At 31.6% G+C, this 19,074-nt stretch overlaps 1 protein-coding gene across 1 annotated transcript; it reads right to left on the reverse strand.

Annotated features, from left to right (window-relative positions):
• Window positions 1–13,640: 13,640 nt before the first annotated feature.
• Window positions 13,641–18,260, reverse strand: LOC134283380 (uncharacterized). The gene is made up of 3 exons (XM_062765834.1): window positions 17,902–18,260; window positions 14,643–15,854; window positions 13,641–14,530 (listed from the first exon to the last, which is right to left on the reverse strand). Exons 1-3 carry the CDS (start codon window positions 17,972–17,974, stop codon window positions 13,641–13,643), a joined length of 2,175 nt encoding a protein of 724 aa, XP_062621818.1. The 5' UTR covers window positions 17,975–18,260.
• Window positions 18,261–19,074: the final 814 nt, after the last annotated feature.

Raw genomic sequence — 19,074 nt, forward strand, 5'->3', positions numbered from 1 at the left:
GTCAGAAACAAAAAAATTGAACTCAGAAACCTTTTTTCATTTTAGGGCTTTTATCTGACCTTAATTTTCATATTGAAATAATTCCTTATAATTATCATAAGACATCTTTTAAGATTTTTATGCCCTCAAAACTTTGAAATTTGGACCTAGAATTTTTTAATGCATTCCCAAAAAACTCCTTATTAGGGCTAAAGCGCACTAAAAATTAAGATATGGTATTATTTTTGGTATCAGTGTGTTATGAAAACTTTTTATGTAAATTAATTGATTTTGTTTTCAAATTTTGCAATATAGATAATTTTAAATATATTTATACTGAAGATTTGAGGCCCAAATACAAAAAAAGAGTACACAATAAAGTATTCGTAAATAAAAATGAAATTAATTAATGAAATTTTTATATACTAATATTCAAATATGATTCATAGATTCATGTCAATCAAAATTTATACTTGTGTACCTGTTGTTTGATTGACAGTTCACAAAATTTTGATCTTCGAACAGGTAAATTTCATTGGTTAGTGACACCTGTACCATACAGGTAAATTACCAAGTTCAAGTTCATTTATTTCGCTCACACCAACATCAGTGGTACATGAGGTACAATATATAAATTAGTCGTCATAATTGTAAGAAAAATACTAAATATAATTATGATACATTAGGATAAATGAGAGGCATAACATATGTGCAAAGTATAACATTAAACATACAATGAAAAAAGAATAAAAAAAGAAAAGAGGGTATGGTAGCATTTAACTTATGGAGGACAGACGGTGTCGTTTATTTTAGATATAAATATACAAAGGTTTTTTAAAGATTTTAAATTCGTCGATGATTGACAGGTCAAAAGCTTGCGACCTGTCAATCATACGAGGCGAACAAAGGTGTGAAATTTGATTGACAGGTTCAGTAGAGCATGTTAACTGACGTCCAGCACAGGTAATTTACCTGTACTGTTCAGGTGTTATCAACCAATAGAATTTACATGTTCATAGATCAAAAGCTTGTGACCTGTCAATCATACGAGGCGAACAAAGGTGTGAAATTTGATTGACAGGTTCAGTAGAGCATGTTAACTGACGTCCAGCACAGGTAATTTACCTGTACAGTACAGGTGTTATCAACCAATAGAATTTACCTGTTCATAGATCAAAAGCTTGCGACCTGTCAATCATACAAGGCGAACAAAGGTGTGAAATTTGATTGATGGATTATCCTGGGTTTTTTTCCCTCTAAAGTCAGTATATTTATGTAATATTTTATTAATTTATTTATTTATGTAAATATTTATTTTATTTCTGTCATTTTATGATTATTTATTTATTCATGTTTTAATTAATTAATTAATGGTGTGCAATTTGATTGATGGATTAGTCCTGGATTTTTTTTCTGGAATATGTTAAAATTCTTAGACTAAATATAATTTATAAATGATAAATGATAAATGAAAAAAAAAATTGATTTGATTTGAAAAATGAATAAGTTGCTCTCGTAAATTTATAATTGAAAATATATATTTATGAATTAAATTTTAATAAAAAAAAGAAAGAAAATACGAATCGATCAAAATTTTATCATTAAATATTGTTCTAAATAATAAATAAATAAAAAAATAAATAAATGAATTAACTAATTAATTAATTAATTAATTAATTAATACATAAATAAATAATCATAGAATAAAAGAAATCAAATGACTTTATAAATCGTGTATATAGCTGCATTTTTTTTTAACGAATTTACTTAATTAATGAAATAAAACCTATTTTCTTGCCGTTGAAAGCTTCGGAAACCTTTCAAATATATTTTTATCTTGTAGAACAATTATTCAGCAACAATTACTGATAAAAATTTTGGTAATAACGGCATTTTTAAAGCCACAGGTATCGGAACCCTAACCTTACCCCATGCCCTTGTTATTAATTATTTATTGCTCTATCGTTTCTCAGTTCTTTCAAGGTGCATTAAAAACGATTAAAAAAATTCAATCCTACTTGAAATTTAATGCTCTTTACAATAAAATTCTTCTCACATCTCTATCTTATTTCCTATAGGACCCAGAAGCGAAAAACCGAACCCCCGTAAGCCTCCGCTAGATCGCGCTTTGCGAAATTCCCTAAATAATTAAATTAAACCTAATTTCTCGACAAAGAGAGCTTCGGAAACCTTTAAACTATATTCTTATCTTGTAGAACAATTATTTAACAACATTTTAAGATAGAAATTGTGTGTATAGTTGCATTTATAAAAACCCAGCGGCCAAAATATCAAACCTACCCCCTGCCGTCTTTTATTATTATTGAATGCTCTTTCGCTTCTCAGTTCTTTTAAGGTGTTTTAAAAAATTAAAAAAGATTTAATCCTGCTTGAAATTAAATGCTCTTTACGATAATGTTATTTTCACATTCCTATCTAATACCGTATAGGACATAGAAGCCTAAAACTGACCCCACGTAAGCCTCATCTAGAGCGTGCTTTACGAAATTCCCTAAATAATTAAATAAAACCTATTTTCTCGACCAGAAGAGCTTCGAAAACCTTTAAAATACATCTTTATCTTGTAGAACAATTATTTAGCAACATTTCAAGATATAAATCGTGTGTATAGCTGCATTTTTAAAAACCCAGCGGCCAAAATACAAAACCTACCCCCTCCTGTTTTTTATTATAATTTATTGCCGTATTGCTTCTCAGTTCTTTTCAGGTGTTTGAAAAAGATAAAAGAGATTTCATCTTGCTTGAAATTTAATGCTCTATACGATAAAATTATTTTCACATCTCTATCTTATACTGTTAAGGACCTAGAAGCGAAAAATCGAACCCGTCGTATCATCCCTAGAGCGCGATTTACGAAATTCCAAAAATAATTAAATAAAACCTAATATTTCGACCAGGAGAGCTTCGAAAACCTTCAAAATGTATTTTCATCTTGTAGAACAATTATTCACCAACAGTTTGAGATATAAATCGTGTATATAGCTGCACTTTTAAAAGCCCAGCAGCCGAAATACCAACCCTACCCACTGCCGTCTTTTATTATTATTTATTGCTCTATCGCTTCTCAGTTCTTTTAAGGCGCTTAAATAAAGATAAAAAAGATTTAATCCTGCTTGAAATTTAATGCTCTATACGATAAAATTATTTTCACATCTCTATCTGATTCCGTATAGGACCTACAAGCAAAAAACCGAACCCGCCGTATCATCCGCTAGAGCGCGATTTACGAAATTCCAAAACTAATTAAATAAAACCTAATTTCTCGACCAGGAGAGCTTCGGAAACCTTTGAAATATATTTTTATCTTGTAGAACAATTATTCAGCAACATTTTGAGATACAAATCGTGTGCATAGCGACATTTTTGGAGGGCCAGTGGTCGAAATACCAACCCTACCCCTTTCCGTATTTCATTATCATTTATTACTCTTTCGCTTGTCCGTTCTTCTAAGGCGATCTAATAAAGATTAAAATTATTAAATCCTGCTTGAAATTTAATGCTCTTTACGATAAAATTATTTTCACATCTCTATCGCATTCCGTATAGGACCTAGAAGCGAAAAACCGAACCCGCTGTATCATCCGCTAAAGCGTGATATACGAAATTCCAAAAATAATTAAATAAAACCTAATTTCTCGACAAAGAGAGCTTCGAAAACCTTCAAAATATATTTTCACCTTGTAGAACAAGTATTTAACAACATTTCAAGATATAAATCGTGTGTATAGCTGCATTTTTAAAAACCCAGCGGCCAAAATATCAAACCTACCTCCTCCTGTTTTTTATTATAATTTATTGCCGTATCGATTCTCAGTTCTTTTCAGGTGCTTTGAAAAAGATAAAAAAGAGTTAATCTTGCTTGAAATTTAATGCTCTATACGATAACGTTATTTTCACATCGCTATCTTATACTGTTAAGGACCTAGAAGCGAAAAACCGAACCCGTCGTATCATCCGCTAGAGCGCGATTTACGAAATTCCAAAAATAATTAAATAAAACCTAATATTTCGACGAAGAGAGCTTCGAAGAACTTTTAAATGTATTTTCATCTTGTAGAACAATTATTCAGCAACATTTTGAGATATAAATCGTGTGTATAGCTGCACTTTTAAAAGCCCAGCAGCCGAAATACCAACCCTACCCCCTGCCGTCTTTTATTATTATTTATTGCTCTATCGCTTCTCAGTTCTTTGAAGGCGCTTAAATAAAGATAAAAAAGATTTAATCCTGCTTGAAATTTAATGCTCTATACGATAAAATTATTTTCACATCTCTATCCTATACCGTTAAGGAAATAGAAGCGAAAAACCGAACCCGCCGTATCATCCGCTAGAGCGTGATTTACGAAATTACAAAACTAATTAAATAAAACCTAATTTCTCGACCAGGAGAGCTTCGGAAACCTTTGAAATATATTTTTATCTTGTAGAACAATTATTCAGCAACATTTTGAGATATAAATCGTGTGCGTAGCGGCATTTTTGAAAGGCCAGTGGCCGAAATACCAAACCTACCCCTTTCCGTATTTTATTATCATTTATTTCTCTTTAGCTTGTCAGTTCTTCTAAGGCGAGTTAATAAAGATAAAAAAATATTTATTCCTGCTTGAAATTTATTGCTCTTTACGATAAAATTATTTTCACATCTCTATCTTATACCGTTAAGGACGTAGAAGCGAAAAACCGAACCCGTCGTATCATCAGCTAAAGCGCGCTTGGCGAATTTCCCTAATTAATAAAATAAAACCTAATTTCTCGACAAGGTGAGAAACGGAAACCTTTAAAATACATTTTCATCTTGTAGAACAATTATTTAACAACATTTTAAAATACAAATCGTGTGTATACCTGCATTATTTAAAAACCAGCGGCCGAAATACCAGACCGACGCCCTGCCGTCTTTTATTATTATTTATTGCTCCATCGCTTCTTAGTTCTTTTAAAGCGCTTTAATAAAGATAAAGAAGACTTAATCCTGCTTGAAATTTAATGCTCTTTACGATAAAATTATTTTCACATCTTTATTTGATTCCGTTTTGGACCTAGAAGCGAAATCACCCCCTCCCCCCCCCCCCCCCCCCCCCCCCCGTGAGCATCCGCTAGATCGCGCTTTGCGAAATTCCTTGAATAATTAAATAAAACCTAATTTCTTGCCAAGGAGAGCTTTGGAAACCTTTAAAATTTATTTTCATCTTGTAGAACAATTACATAACAAAATTTTAAGATATAAATTGTGTGTATAGGTGTGTTTTTTAAAGCACAGTTGCTGAAATAGCAAACCTACCCCCTGTCGTCTTTTATTATTATTTATTGCTCTTGCGCTTGTCAGTTCTTTTAAGGCCCTCTAATAAAAATACAAAATAGTCAATCATGCCTGAAATTTAATGTTCTTTACGATGAAATTATTTTCACATCTCTACCACATGCTTTAAAGAACCTAGAAGCGAAAAACCGAACCCCTGTAACCCTCCGCCAGAGCGCGCTTTTCGAAATTCCTTAATTAATTAATATTAATTAATTAATTTCATTAGGGATTTTTAGAGAATCTAAGGTATATAATAAAAAAATGGGCATCTAGTAACCACTTTTTGAAAAACTCTACATTCTCCAACATTTTTATAATAAAGTTTCATTTAAATTAAAAGATTTTGTTCTTAAATGAAAGAATACATTAATTGAAACTAATTAAAGTTAAAATTACATAATTAAGTATATGTCAATAAAAATAATAATAAAAATAATCAATCCGCTTGAAATTTAATGTTCTTTACGATAAAATTATTTAAACGTCTCCATCTTGTACCGTAAAGGACCTAGAAGCGAAAAACCGAACCCCGTAACTTTTCGCTATGGCCCGCTTTTCGAAATTCCCTAATTAATTAATATGATTTAATTAATTTCATTCGAGAATTTCGGAGAATCTAAGGTATATAATTGAAAAATGGGCATCTAGTACCCACTTTTTGAAAAACTCTACATTCTCCATCATTTTTATAATAAAGTTTCATTTAAATTAAAAGATTTTGTTCTTAAATGAAAGAATACATTAATTGAAACTAATTAAAGTTAAAATTACATAATTAAGTACACTTAAATGAAAATAATAATAAAAATATTCAATCCTGCTTGAAATTTTATGTTCTTTACGATAAAATTAGTTGTACGTCTCTAAATTGTACCGTAAAGGACCTAGAAGCGAAAAACCGAACCCCGTAACTTTTCGCTATGGCCCGCTTTTCGAAATTCCCTAATTAATTAATATGATTTAATTAATTTCATTCGAGAATTTCGGAGAATCTAAGGTATATAATTGAAAAATGGGCATCTAGTACCCACTTTTTGAAAAACTCTACATTCTCCAACATTTTTATAATAAAGTTTCATTTAAATTAAAAGATTTTGTTCTAAAATGAAAGAATACATTAATTGAAACTAATTAAAGTTAAAATTACATAATTAAGTATACGTCAATAAAAATAATAATAAAAATAATCAATCCTGCTTCAAATTTAATGTTCTTTACGATAAAATTAGTTGTACGTCTCTAAATTGTACTGTAAAGGACCTAGAAGCGAAAAACCGAAACCCGTAACTTTGCGCTATGGCGCGCTTTTCGAAATTCCCTAATTGATTAATATTATTTAATCAATTTCATTAGGAAATTTCGGAGAATCTAAGGTATATAATTGAAAAATGGGCATCTAGTACCCACTTTTTGAAAAATTCTACATTCTCCAACATTTTTATAATAAAGTTTCATTTAAATTAAAAGATTTTGTTCTAAAATGAAAGAATACATTAATTGAAACTAATTAAAGTTAAAATTACATAATTAAGTATACTTAAATGAAAATAATAATAAAAATATTCAATCCTGCTTGAAATTTTATGTTCTTTACAATAAAATTAGTTGTACGTCTCTAAATTGCACCGTAAAGGACCTAGAAGCGAAAAACCGAAACCCGTAACTTTGCGCAATGGCGCGCTTTTCGAAATTCCCTAATTGATTAATATTAATTAATTATTTCCATTTGGGATTTCTGGAGAATCTAAGGATATAATTTTAAAAATGGGCATCTAGTACCCACATTTTGAAAAACTCTACATTCTCCAACATTTTTATAATAAAGTTTCATTTAAATTAAAAGATTCAGTTCTTAAATGAAAGAATACATTAATTGAAACTAATTAAAGTTAAAATTACATAATAAAGTAAACGTAAAAAAAAAATAATAATAAAAATATTCAATCTTGCTTGAAATTTAATGTTCTTTATGATAAAATTATTTGTACGTCTATATCTTATACTGAAAAGGACCTAGAAGCGAAAAATCGACCCCCAGTGACCCACTGCTAAAGTGCGCTTGGCGACACCCCCAAAATAATTAAATAAAACCTAATTTTTCGACGAGCAGAGCTTCAGAAATCTTTATAATATAATTTCATATTTTAGAACAATTATTCAGCAACATTTTGGAATAAAAATGTTTTGTATAGCTGCATTTTTAAAAAACCAGCGGCCAAAATACCAACCCTACCCCTGTCGTCTTTTATTATTATTTATTGCTCTTTCGATTCTCAGTTCTTTTCAGGTGCTTTAATAAAGATAAAAAAGATTTAATCTTCCTTAAAATTTAATGCTCTTTACGATAAAATTATTTTCACATCTCTATCTCATTCCGTATAGGACCTAGAAGCGAAAAACCGAACCCGCCGTATCATCCGCTAAAGCGCGATTAACGAAATTCCAAAAATAATTAAATAAAACCTAATTTCTCGACCAGGAGAGCTTCGGAAACCTTTAAAATATATTTTTATCTTGTAGAACAATTATTCAGCAACATTTAGACATATAAATCGTGTGCATAGGTTTTTTTTTTGAAAGGCCAGTGGACGAAATACCAACCCTACCCCCCGCTGTATTTTATCATCATTTATTGCCCTTTCGCTTGTCAGTTCTTCTAAGGCGAGTTAATAAAGATAAAAAATAATTAATCCTGCTTGAAATTTAATGCTCTTTACGATAAAGTTATTTTCACATCTCGGTCTGATTCCGTATAGGACCTAGAAGCGAAAAACCGAACCCCCATAAGCCTCTGCTAGAGCGCGATTTACGAATTTAGCTAAATAATTAAATAAAACCTAATTTCTCGACCAGGAGAGCTTCGGAAACCTTTAAACCATATTTTTGTCTTGTAGAACAATTATTCATCAACATTTTGAGATATAAATCGTGTGTATAGCGGCATTTTTTAAAGGCCAGTGGCCGAAATAGCAACCCTACCCCTTTCCGTATTTTATTATCATTTATTGCTCTTTCGCTTGTCAGTTCTTTTAAAGCGATTTAATAAAGATAAAAATTATTTAATCCTGCTTGAAATTTAATGCTTTTGACGATAAAATTATTTTCACATCTCGGTCTGATTCCGTATAGGACCTAGAAGCGAAAAACCGAACCCCCATAAGCCTCCCTAGAGCGCAATTTACGAATTTAGCTAAATAATTAAAAAAACCTAATTTCTCGACCAGGAGAGCTTCGGAAACCTTTAAAAGATATTTTTATCTTGTAGAACAATTATTCAGCAACATTTTGACATATAAATCGTGTGTATAGCGGCATTTTTAAAAGGCCAGTGGCCGAAATACCAACCCTTTCCCCTGCTGTATTTTATTATCATTTATTGCTCTTTCGCTTGTCAGTTCTTTTAAGGCGAGTTAATAAAGATAAAAAATATTTATTCCTGCTTGAAATTTAATGCTCTTTACGATAAAATTATTTTCACATCTCTATCTTATACCGTTAAGGACCTAGAAGCGAAAAACCGAACCCCCATAAGCCTCCGCTAGATTGCGATTTACGAATTTAGCTAAATAATAAAATAAAACCTAATTTCTCGACCAGGAGAACTTCGGAAACCTTCGAAATATATTTTTATCTTGTAGAACAATTATTCAGCAACATTTTGAGATATAAATCGTGTGTAAACCGCTATTTTATAAAGGCCAGCGGCCGAAATAGCAACCCTACCCCTTTCCGTATTTTATTATCATTTATTGCTCTTTCGCTTGTAAGTTCTTCTTAAGCGATCTAATAAAGATTAAAAATATTTATTCCTGCTTGAAATTTAATGCTCTTTACGATAAAATTATTTTCACATCTCTATCTTATACCGATAAGGACGTAGAAGCGAAAAACCGAACCCGCCGTATCATCCGTTAGAGCGCGATTTACGAAATTCCAAAAATAATTAAATAAAACCTAATTTCTCGACCAGGAGAGCTTCGGAAACCTTTGAAAGATATTTTTATCTTGTAGAACAATTATTCAGCAACATTTTTAGATATAAATCGTGTGTATAGCGGCATTTTTAAAAGGCCAGTGGCCGAAATACCAACCCTTTCCCCTGCTGTATTTTATTATCATTTATTGCTCTTTCGCTTGTCAGTTCTTTTAAGGCGAGTTAATAAAGATAAAAAATATTTAATCCTGCTTGAAATTTAATGCTCTTTACGATAAAATTATTTTCACATCTCTATCTGATTCCGTTAAGGACGTAAAAGCGAAAAACCGAACCCGCCGTATCGTCCGCTAGAGCGCGATTTACGAAATTCCAAAATTAATAAATAAAACCTATTTTCTTAACCAGGAGAGCTTTGAAAACCTTTGAAATATATTTTCATCTTATAGAACAATTATTCAGCAACATTTTGAGATATAAATCGTGTGTATAGCGGTATTTTTTAAAGGCCAGTGGCCGAAATAGCAACCCTACCCCTTTCCGTATTTTATTATCATTTATTGCTCTTTCGCTTGTCAGTTCTTTTAAGGCGATTTAATAAAGATAAAAAATATTTATTCCTGCTTGAAATTTAATGCTCTTTACGATAAAATTATTTTCACATCTCAATCTTATACCGTTAAGGACGTAGAAGCGAAAAACCGAACCTGCCGTATCATCCATTAGGGCGCGATTTACGAAATTCCAAAAATAATTAAATAAAACCTATTTTCTCAACCAGGAGAGCTTTGAAAACCTTTGAAATATATTTTTATCTTGTAGAACAATTATTCAGCAACATTTTTAGATATAAATCGTGTGTATAGCTGTATTTTTAAAAGGCCAGTGGCCGAAATACCAACCCTACCCCCTGTCGTATTTTATTATCATTTATTGCCCTTTCGCTTGTCAGTTCTTCTAAGGCGAGTTAATAAAAATAAGAAATATTTAATCCTGCTTGAAATTAAATGCTCTTTACAATAAAATTATTTTCACATCTCTATCTGATTCCCTATAGGACCTAGAAGCGAAAAACCGAACCCCCATAAGCCTACGCTAGAGCGCGATTTACGAATTTAGCTAAATAATAAAATAAAACCTAATTTCTCGACCAGGAGAGCTTCGGAAACCTTTAAAATATATTTTTATCTTGTAGAACAATTATTCAGCAACATTTTGACATATAAATCGTGTGAATAGCTGTTTTTTTAAAAAGGCCAGTGGCCGAAATACCAACCCTACCCCCTGTCGTATTTTATTATCATATATTGCCCTTTCGCTTGTCAGTTCTTCTAAGGCGAGTATATAAAGATAAAAATATTAAATCCTGCTTGAAATTAAATGCTCTTTACAATACAATTATTTTCACATCTCTATCTGATTCCGTATAGGACCTAGAAGCGAATAACCGAACCGCCATAAGCCTCCGCTAGAGCGCGATTTACGAATTTTGCTAAATAATTAAATAAAACCTAATTTCTCGACCAGAAGAGCTTCGGAAACCTTTACACTATATTTTCATCTTGTAGAACAATTATTCAGCAACATTTTTAGATATAAAACGTATGTATAGCGGCATTTTTAAAAGGCCAGTGGCCGAAATACCAACCCTACCCCCTGCTGTATTTTATTATCATTTATTGCTCTTTCGCTTGTCAGTTCTTCTAAGGCGATCTAATAAAGATTAAAAATATTTAATCCTGCTTGAAATTAAATGCTCTTTACGATAAAATTATTTTCACATCTCTATCTTATACCGTTAAGGACATAAAAGCGAAAAACCGAACCGCCATAAGCCTCCGCTAGAGCGCGATTTACGAATTTTGCTAAATAATAAAATAAAACCTATTTTCTCGACCAGGAGAGCTTTGAAAACCTTTGAAATATATTTTTATCTTGTAGAACAATTATTCAGCAACATTTTGAGATATAAATCGTGTGTATAGCGGTATTTTTTAAAGGCCAGTGGCCGAAATAGCAACCCTACCCAATTCCGTATTTTATTATCATTTATTGCTCTTTCGCTTGTCAGTTCTTTTAAGGCGAGTTAATAAAGATAAAAAATATTTAATCCTGCTTGAAAGAAGTAAGTGTGGTATATTACAAATATTTGCCCCCTTTCATATTTCAACAATATTTATAATAGAAGATGAACATGAGTCTACCTTTTCAATTATAACTTTATTTTATTGTTCTGATTCCCCCGTTGCCTAGCAACCACCCACGAAAAAGCAATGTTGAAAGCTCTTGGATTTAATATTTAACTGTTTTGGGAAATAATAACCAACAACAATATTTTCATTTTAGCTTTATAATGATCATATGTACTGAAAATTCCTAAACATTGCATTAACAAATTTATTTTGATGGGAAAACACCATAGCAACCACTCAAACATATCTTAGCAACCAGTTTATTTACTATAGCAACCAATATGAGTATGAAGTGAAGAAGTCAATACATGTCATATATTCATTAGCATTAAAGTTAATTGAAGTACTATTTATATCTAAGCTTCTATTTCACTGGTAATGCAAAACAAAATATTTCCTAGCAACGCTTAATAATTCCATGGCAACCACTTACTATTTCAGACATTAAAATATTTTAAAGAGCCACATTTTATACATAAAAAATATTGCACTTTTACATACAGTGCATCCCTATGGCACACATCAACAAAGATTCAATCCAAACTTTGTATATCAGAAAAGCTTCCTCAAAAAATATTTTCAGGTTTTAGGATGTTATGGATGTATGGTTACCTTGGCAACAAGTCTCAAATTTGGAAAAAAAATAATATTTGATCATTTTGAAATCTTATCGCACATTTTTATGGTCTAACAGGGAACAATGGTCTTTGCTGAAACACAAGTTTAAGGCTTCATATTTCATATTTATGGAAAAGTCAATAGGGTATAATCCTATTTTCTGGTGTTGCCATGGAAACAAAACAAAAATTAGCAATTTTACAATCTGACTTTTTTAAATCTTCAGATTAATAGTACATACATTACAGTTGCTATGGAAATGGAATCAAAAATGAAGATTAGCAATTGTTTTGTGGCTAGCATTTACACTGAATCATGCCATTGCCTAAAATCATTTCTAGGTTTAAAAGGTTATGACTAATAAAGAACAGTTTCAAAAAATGAGGAAGAGGTAATTAAAACATATACATGCATACAGGTAGCCTTACTTTGAAAATAAGATGAGTAGAATGTAAGAGATAGTTCATATTTTGCAATGCATATATGATCATGTAAAATATTCCATTGTCTTCAACAGTGTAGACATGTCATTCCTACACACACACACACACACACACACACACACACACACATATATATATATATATATATATATATATATATATATATATATATATATATATATATATATATATATATATATATATTAACAATTACATATAATCATATCTCAAACAGACCTGTATGAAGGGTTTAACATGTTTAAGGTTAAAGCTTATTTACTATCAATATCAGATTATTTGACAGTTAGAGACTGATTTGTCTCCCACCGATAAAAATCATCACATTTTACATGAAAATATCATTTTATGTATTATTGTGTATATCATTACAGACATTATACTAGTATCTTAATAATTTTATTTCAGCATAACTGATTCTTAACATATGTTTCCCTCTAAATTGTTTATCATTGTTACCCCATGTTTCCACCTTGAACATACCAGCAAAGGCAAATTCATATAAATTAAATGTAAAAAAAACCATCAAAGATATAACTATCCAATCAAATCTACACTGATTGCTGAAGCAAACATAAAATGTAATACATATATCATTTGAGATGAATTTCCTTTGAAAGATCTATTTAATCCTTAAGGTACTCCGATCCTTAGATTCTGAAAATCAGGCATTGACTAATTGAACAAACTTACAAAAATGTGTCTGAATTCTTAAAGTAACATATTTTTACCCACAATAATTCTTCAAACTGCATCTTAAAGTTAATCATATTATATAAAAAAAATTAATAAATCTGAATTAAATGTTCTAGAAATGCGAATAAAAAAACCACAATACATTTTCTATTCAAAATTGATCATCAACAAGCACATTTTAGAAATGAAAATCATAGGCATCCAGGCTTTTGAATAAATATCACAATGTTTATACATTTAAGGCAGCTGTAGTTTCTGTGGTAAGATTAAAATGAACCTCAATTTCTTTACAAACATGTATGTAATTTTAAAGTACTTTCATGGCGTAAAATTTTTTCCCTTCATAAGCATCATTTTGAGATTTTTTAATATAAATTAGGAATTTAAGAGTTATCTGTCCTGGCTGAGGATTGGAGTACCTTAATTCCTGAAATTCACTCCTCCACAATGTCACTATCTGAATCTTCTTGGTATGCCGCATTCAGAAAGTGACATTTAGGTCCAGGTCCAGATGACAGTGGTTCTTCACTCTGATGCCTTTTCCATCCAAGGAACCACAGTACACTGGACACATGGGCACAGCAACCAACCAGTCTTGCTCCAATTTTGCATGTACAGTACCAACCACAAATGGCCTCTACACTCTCCTCTCTACCTCTATATTTTATCCAAAGTGTGTGAAGAACATTTCTAGAATGGCGAGACTGAATCTTAACTCTCAAAAGATTTGGAAAATCATGGCATACCATAACTTCATAGCTGCCTTCATCTTTTAAATGTTCTCGTGTGTAATTCTCTGCATGTTTGACTTGATAAATACCTAATGTCAGGGAGCGTAGGTCATCGAGTGAAAGGACAGGGAAATCAGCAAGTTCAGAGGATGCATCAATAGCTGAATATACAGCACGGCGAGTCAACAGCTTATTTTCTTGAACAAGAACCTGGACTTCATTGGATTTCTGTGACCTTTCTAGCATTTTGATGGCAACACTTTCAGTCTCAGGGTCCATGCTACCAAGACAAGGCCTGAAACAGTTACATAGTGCACATACGATTCTAACAAAATCCCCAACCTGTGGAAGTAGCTTGTTAGGAATAACTTTGTCCAGTAGTCTCCACTGTTTAAGTCTGCCATTAGCACTCTCAACTACCCATCTTACTTTAGTGACCATTCTTGAGAGGTTGGCTTCCGTAGTTGTATGTTGCTTTTCTCCCCTTTGCAGATAGAATGGCATGTGGACTTTCAATCCAATATCTTCCATAAAGGTCACTGCATCCCTGAACCCTCTGTCAACTACGACCACATCATCTTCTTTCAACCATACTGGAGCAAAAAAAAATATCAATGTTATTACTTTTATTATATCTTGACTTCCACGAACTTGGGTCTATTGAAAAGACATACTTGTATTTCAAATCTGTAACAGTAAACATACCTTGAATGTTTTCTGCATTTTGAGAATACATATGCTTTGTTATGCTGGCATCATTGTTGTGACAATCTGCCACATATGGTCCCATAACACTTAAAATGTACCCATCAGAGGCCACAACCATCATAGGTTTCACTAAAGGACGGTTTTTATGGAGACTGTATGAAAGGCGCTGAAATTCGTAGTCATAGCTCTTTTGGATGTATATATATGTATCATCCAAGATGATAACAGCTTGATCTTCCTCAGTGGTGAAAAGCTTTCGGGCAATTGGAGTTGTATGATGCTGAGAGAATTCCTGATGACTTATATGTTGGAATCCAAGATGTTTTGGCACAAAATTCTGCATGAGAGCCTCTCTTACTGATGGAATTATTCTTTGAATCTGATATACAGAAAGCTTGAAGATTGTGGAAAGTATTGTGTTGGGAAGGCCAGTGCGGAGTTTTGTCAGGAATACAGCAAGACAAGTTCTCTTGGTACGGCTGGAATTGTTCCTTATATTCTTTAATTCATGAACAAGTTCTGCAAATTGCTCTTTTCTCAAGCCAGTGAGACACAAATAGTCTTCTTCACTCAGAAGAGATGGTACATCAAAGTTGAGGTAAGTTGCAGATTTGATGGTACTTCTAAGGCTAGATAAAAGCTTGCATATGTCAGTTCTTGATAGTTGTTCTTCATCTTTTGTTGTCGTTAGTCCTGAGAGTGCATCTTTATTTAGGTAGCCATCTTCAACATGCATCTTGCAACATCTGCTGTCATCATTGATGAAGATTCCCGTTTCAACAAAAGCTTGTACAATGGAGGACGCTGGGATATTTATAAGGCGGTTTCTGTTAGAGTATGGCTTTCTGCAAATGACACATTTTCTGTGACCTTTTGGCGTTGATGTTATGGAAAGGCATATTGATTTTGGACTTTTTAATGAAGGATTTGAATCTGAGTTACACGTGGGCAGAGGTGGGAAGTATTCTGGATCACTGCATATTAGAGTACATGTATTTGAGGCACCAACAACTGTTCGTTTGCGAGAAAAGGATTGGTAACATTTATGACAAACTACATCCTCCTTAAGTACAGCTCTCCCTAGTCGCCGCTCTGTTTCCTTTATCAGCGGTTGCGTTCTAACGTGCCTCCTTGACTCAGATCCACCGCAACTTCTCTGATGACACCAGCAACAGTCGTATGCTTTAGGCATGATGAGAAAGGTTGCTCCTGAAATCAAAATTTAAAAATATAGTGGTAAAAAATTGTTATAAGTTAATTTTCAAAGATATTTTCTGTATTTGCATAAATGTATAGTGCATGTACAATTACATGGATCAAAGAAAGGGTTTTCTACCATGATGAAAAAACACACAAGGGCCTTGACACTGTTTATTTGAATAATAAAATGCTTTAATTTGCTTTGTAAACTCTTTATGACAAAACTCTTTGTCGGTACTAAAACATACTATTAAAGATTTCATCAGCACAACACTTTCCATGCATCTTTTATTTCTTAATTAAATTATAAGAGTTATAATTATTGGTGTGTTAATGAAGCTTTGGTAATCTGCCCATAGGTTTAAAATAGGACTATTCAATTCAGGGAATTAATTTATGTGCCCTACTTCAGAATTTGTTTTATTTAATATATGAATTTCTGACCTTGACATTTAACTCTTTTATTTAATAATCAAAAGGGTCTTTCTTATAAGGAGTTATGAGGTAAAATATGATAGCAAAGTATATGAATTACTTTCTGAAAAATCAACTAGACACATAAGTGTTTTGAACTGACAAAGACAGCTAGACAGACAGAAGGGCATGTCCAAAATATAACCATGCAGTTTAGTGAATGTGTGAACAATACATGTAACTTGTGTTTATCTACAATGTGCTGATTTCATAACCTAGCTCAAATTCACATTACAATGTAATGCCTCAAATAACTGCAGATATCTTCAATTATTCAAAGATACATGTAACACCGGTACCAATTCATTTGATATGATTTATAATTTAATTATTATTAATAATATCTCTTTTAATAGTTAATGATATATTAGTGATATATCTGATTTATTGCTTAATGCATCAATGCAGTTGTTGATATCATTTGCTGATTTGAATGTGCACAATAATTTTGCTCTCTTTAATCTAATTTAATTGAAAAGACTAATTATAATTAATCTAATGAGTACAATAATTGAAAAGAAATGTTTTCTTCCTTTGACAATATTGTGTGCATTAATTTAATAATTGTTCTCTTCAATTAAATAAATAATTAAGGCTTGCAACTTATTAATTTACAGCTCATTTGTGCAAGTAAATACAGAAGAATGGACATTAACATACAGAGGATATAGTGTTCTCTTTCCATAATGTTATTTTGTACTAGATTTTGTACAATGCAATTGAATATGTTGATGTCAAAATGGGCATTTAATTAATCACAAAAAAAAAAAGATCTTCTAGGCTTAAAAAAAATCTGTAATTACATCTTTATGGTACATCCTTTTTTTTTAAATGTCCATGTTTGGGGGGTTTTTTTTTGTTTTTTTTTTTTTACCATTAGTGTATATGGGCTCTAAATTATACACTGCATAATTAATTTTTTTTGAAAGTCTTTTTCAATAAAATTAAAATGATTTTCTTGGAAATAATTTCGTTAATATTTTCAGAGGTGTAAAATTCATCTTCAGAATTTAATAAAATAATCCTTCGTCTTTTTTAAAATCAATTTTGAAAAAGAACCAAATTGATTTATTCATTGATTTTAGAAGTATGTATGATTAAAAATATTATAACTAATATGAACATGTATTAATTTTTTAATTCTCAATTATGTCAATATTCCAATCTAATTTTTATTCTATCAAATATACGTAAATGAAATATAAAGAACCTATAACAATAAATTCTTGATTCAAGAAGCTTAGAAATATCCCGTGTGGGACCTCAATGCCGATTATTTCCTTTGTATATTGCTAGGAAACTGTAAACAAATCCACCGATATGCAGTAGCCTATAAATAGATTATATCTGGTGTTTATACATTAATCCATGGACTTTAACTGTTACCATTAATTTCGATTTGGTATTCCTAGCTATTCTTTTGAAAAGTAGCTCCATTTTCCTTTCTAAAAATCGAAAAAAGCCTAGTAGCACATTCATTTTTTAACAGCAGCTGATATGTAGGCCTAAAGAACACTTTAATCTGTTTGCTTTGTATGTTTATTTATACATATATCTAAATGTTCACCATTTGATCACTTACCTAATATTGCAGTAATTACGGCATGCTGAAGGATTGCATATTTTCTGAATTTCTGTATTGTCAAGGATACCATGTAGGCCTTTTTCTCGGAAAGCAGGTTTCCATGCAACTCGGATCCTCAGACGATATTGATTTTTATTAATTCAACCAAGTTTTAGTCTAGATTCAGCAACATACTATGATTTTTGATCCTTCATTTAATTATTACAAGAAAAGTATTAATTTATTTAACTAGAGCGCTAAAATAGGTAAAGTATGTAAAACAAACAACATTTGTCACTTACGACCGAATTTCCTCGCGCGAAAAAGCACCGCGCAGCACAAGGATTTTCTTGATATTAAACATCGAGCGCAGTGTTGTTCAGGAAAGATTTTTTTACTGTCAGTCCTTATGTGTAATATCTTTCTTACTTGTTAATATGAATCCTGAACAAGCATGCGCTCACATTTAATTTTAAGAAAAATCACCGAGAATTGCACCGAATTTTGAAAATTTCCCCAAACATTGCTACTTCTGAGACTGTATTCTATTATACAACGACGCATAAAATTGAAAAAAATCCCAGACATAGTCAGATTGGATTCTCTTTTATTCAGTGATGTTCTAAAAAAGCATATATGATTCACTTCAAATTTTGAGAAATCAGGGGGCAGAAAAAATGCAATAGTGCACTTAGCTCTTTAATGCTCTTTACGATAAAATTATTTTCACATCTCTATCTGATTCCGTATAGGACCTAGAAGCGAAAAACCGAACCCGCCGTATCATCCGTTAGAGCGCGATTTACGAAATACCAAAAATAATTAAATAAAACCTAATTTCTCGACCAGGAGAGCTTTGGAAACCTTTGAAAGATATTTTTAGCTTGTAGAACAATTATTCAGCAACATTTTGAGATATAAATCGTGTGTATAGCAGCATTTTTGAAAGGCCAGTGGCCGAAATAGCAACCCTACCCCTTTCCGTATTTTGTTATCATTTATTGCTCTTTCGCTTGTCAGTTCTTTTAAGGCAATCTAATTAAGATTAAAAATATTTATTCCTGCTTGAAATTTAATGCTCTTTACTATAAAATTATTTTCACATCTCCATCTGATTCCGTTAAGGACGTAGAAGCGAAAAACCGAACCCGCCGTATCGTCCGCTAGAGCGCGATTTAGGAAATTCCAAAA

This window comes from Saccostrea cucullata, unplaced genomic scaffold (assembly GCF_032062105.1).
Source record: "Saccostrea cucullata isolate Sc308-1 unplaced genomic scaffold, CSIRO_AGI_Scuc_v1 ctg11485, whole genome shotgun sequence".
Lineage (NCBI taxonomy): Eukaryota > Metazoa > Mollusca > Bivalvia > Ostreida > Ostreidae > Saccostrea > Saccostrea cuccullata.

Excerpts from the sequence above, each read along its gene's own strand:
- LOC134283380 (XM_062765834.1), bottom strand. The coding sequence starts at position 17,974 with ATGGTATCCTTGACAATACAGAAATTCAGAAAATATGCAATCCTTCAG. Across the intron at positions 15,855-17,901 it reads CGTAATTACTGCAATATTAG|GAGCAACCTTTCTCATCATG; the intron begins GTAAGTGATCAA and ends TTTTGATTTCAG. Across the intron at positions 14,531-14,642 it reads AAATGCAGAAAACATTCAAG|TATGGTTGAAAGAAGATGAT; the intron begins GTATGTTTACTG and ends TTTTTGCTCCAG.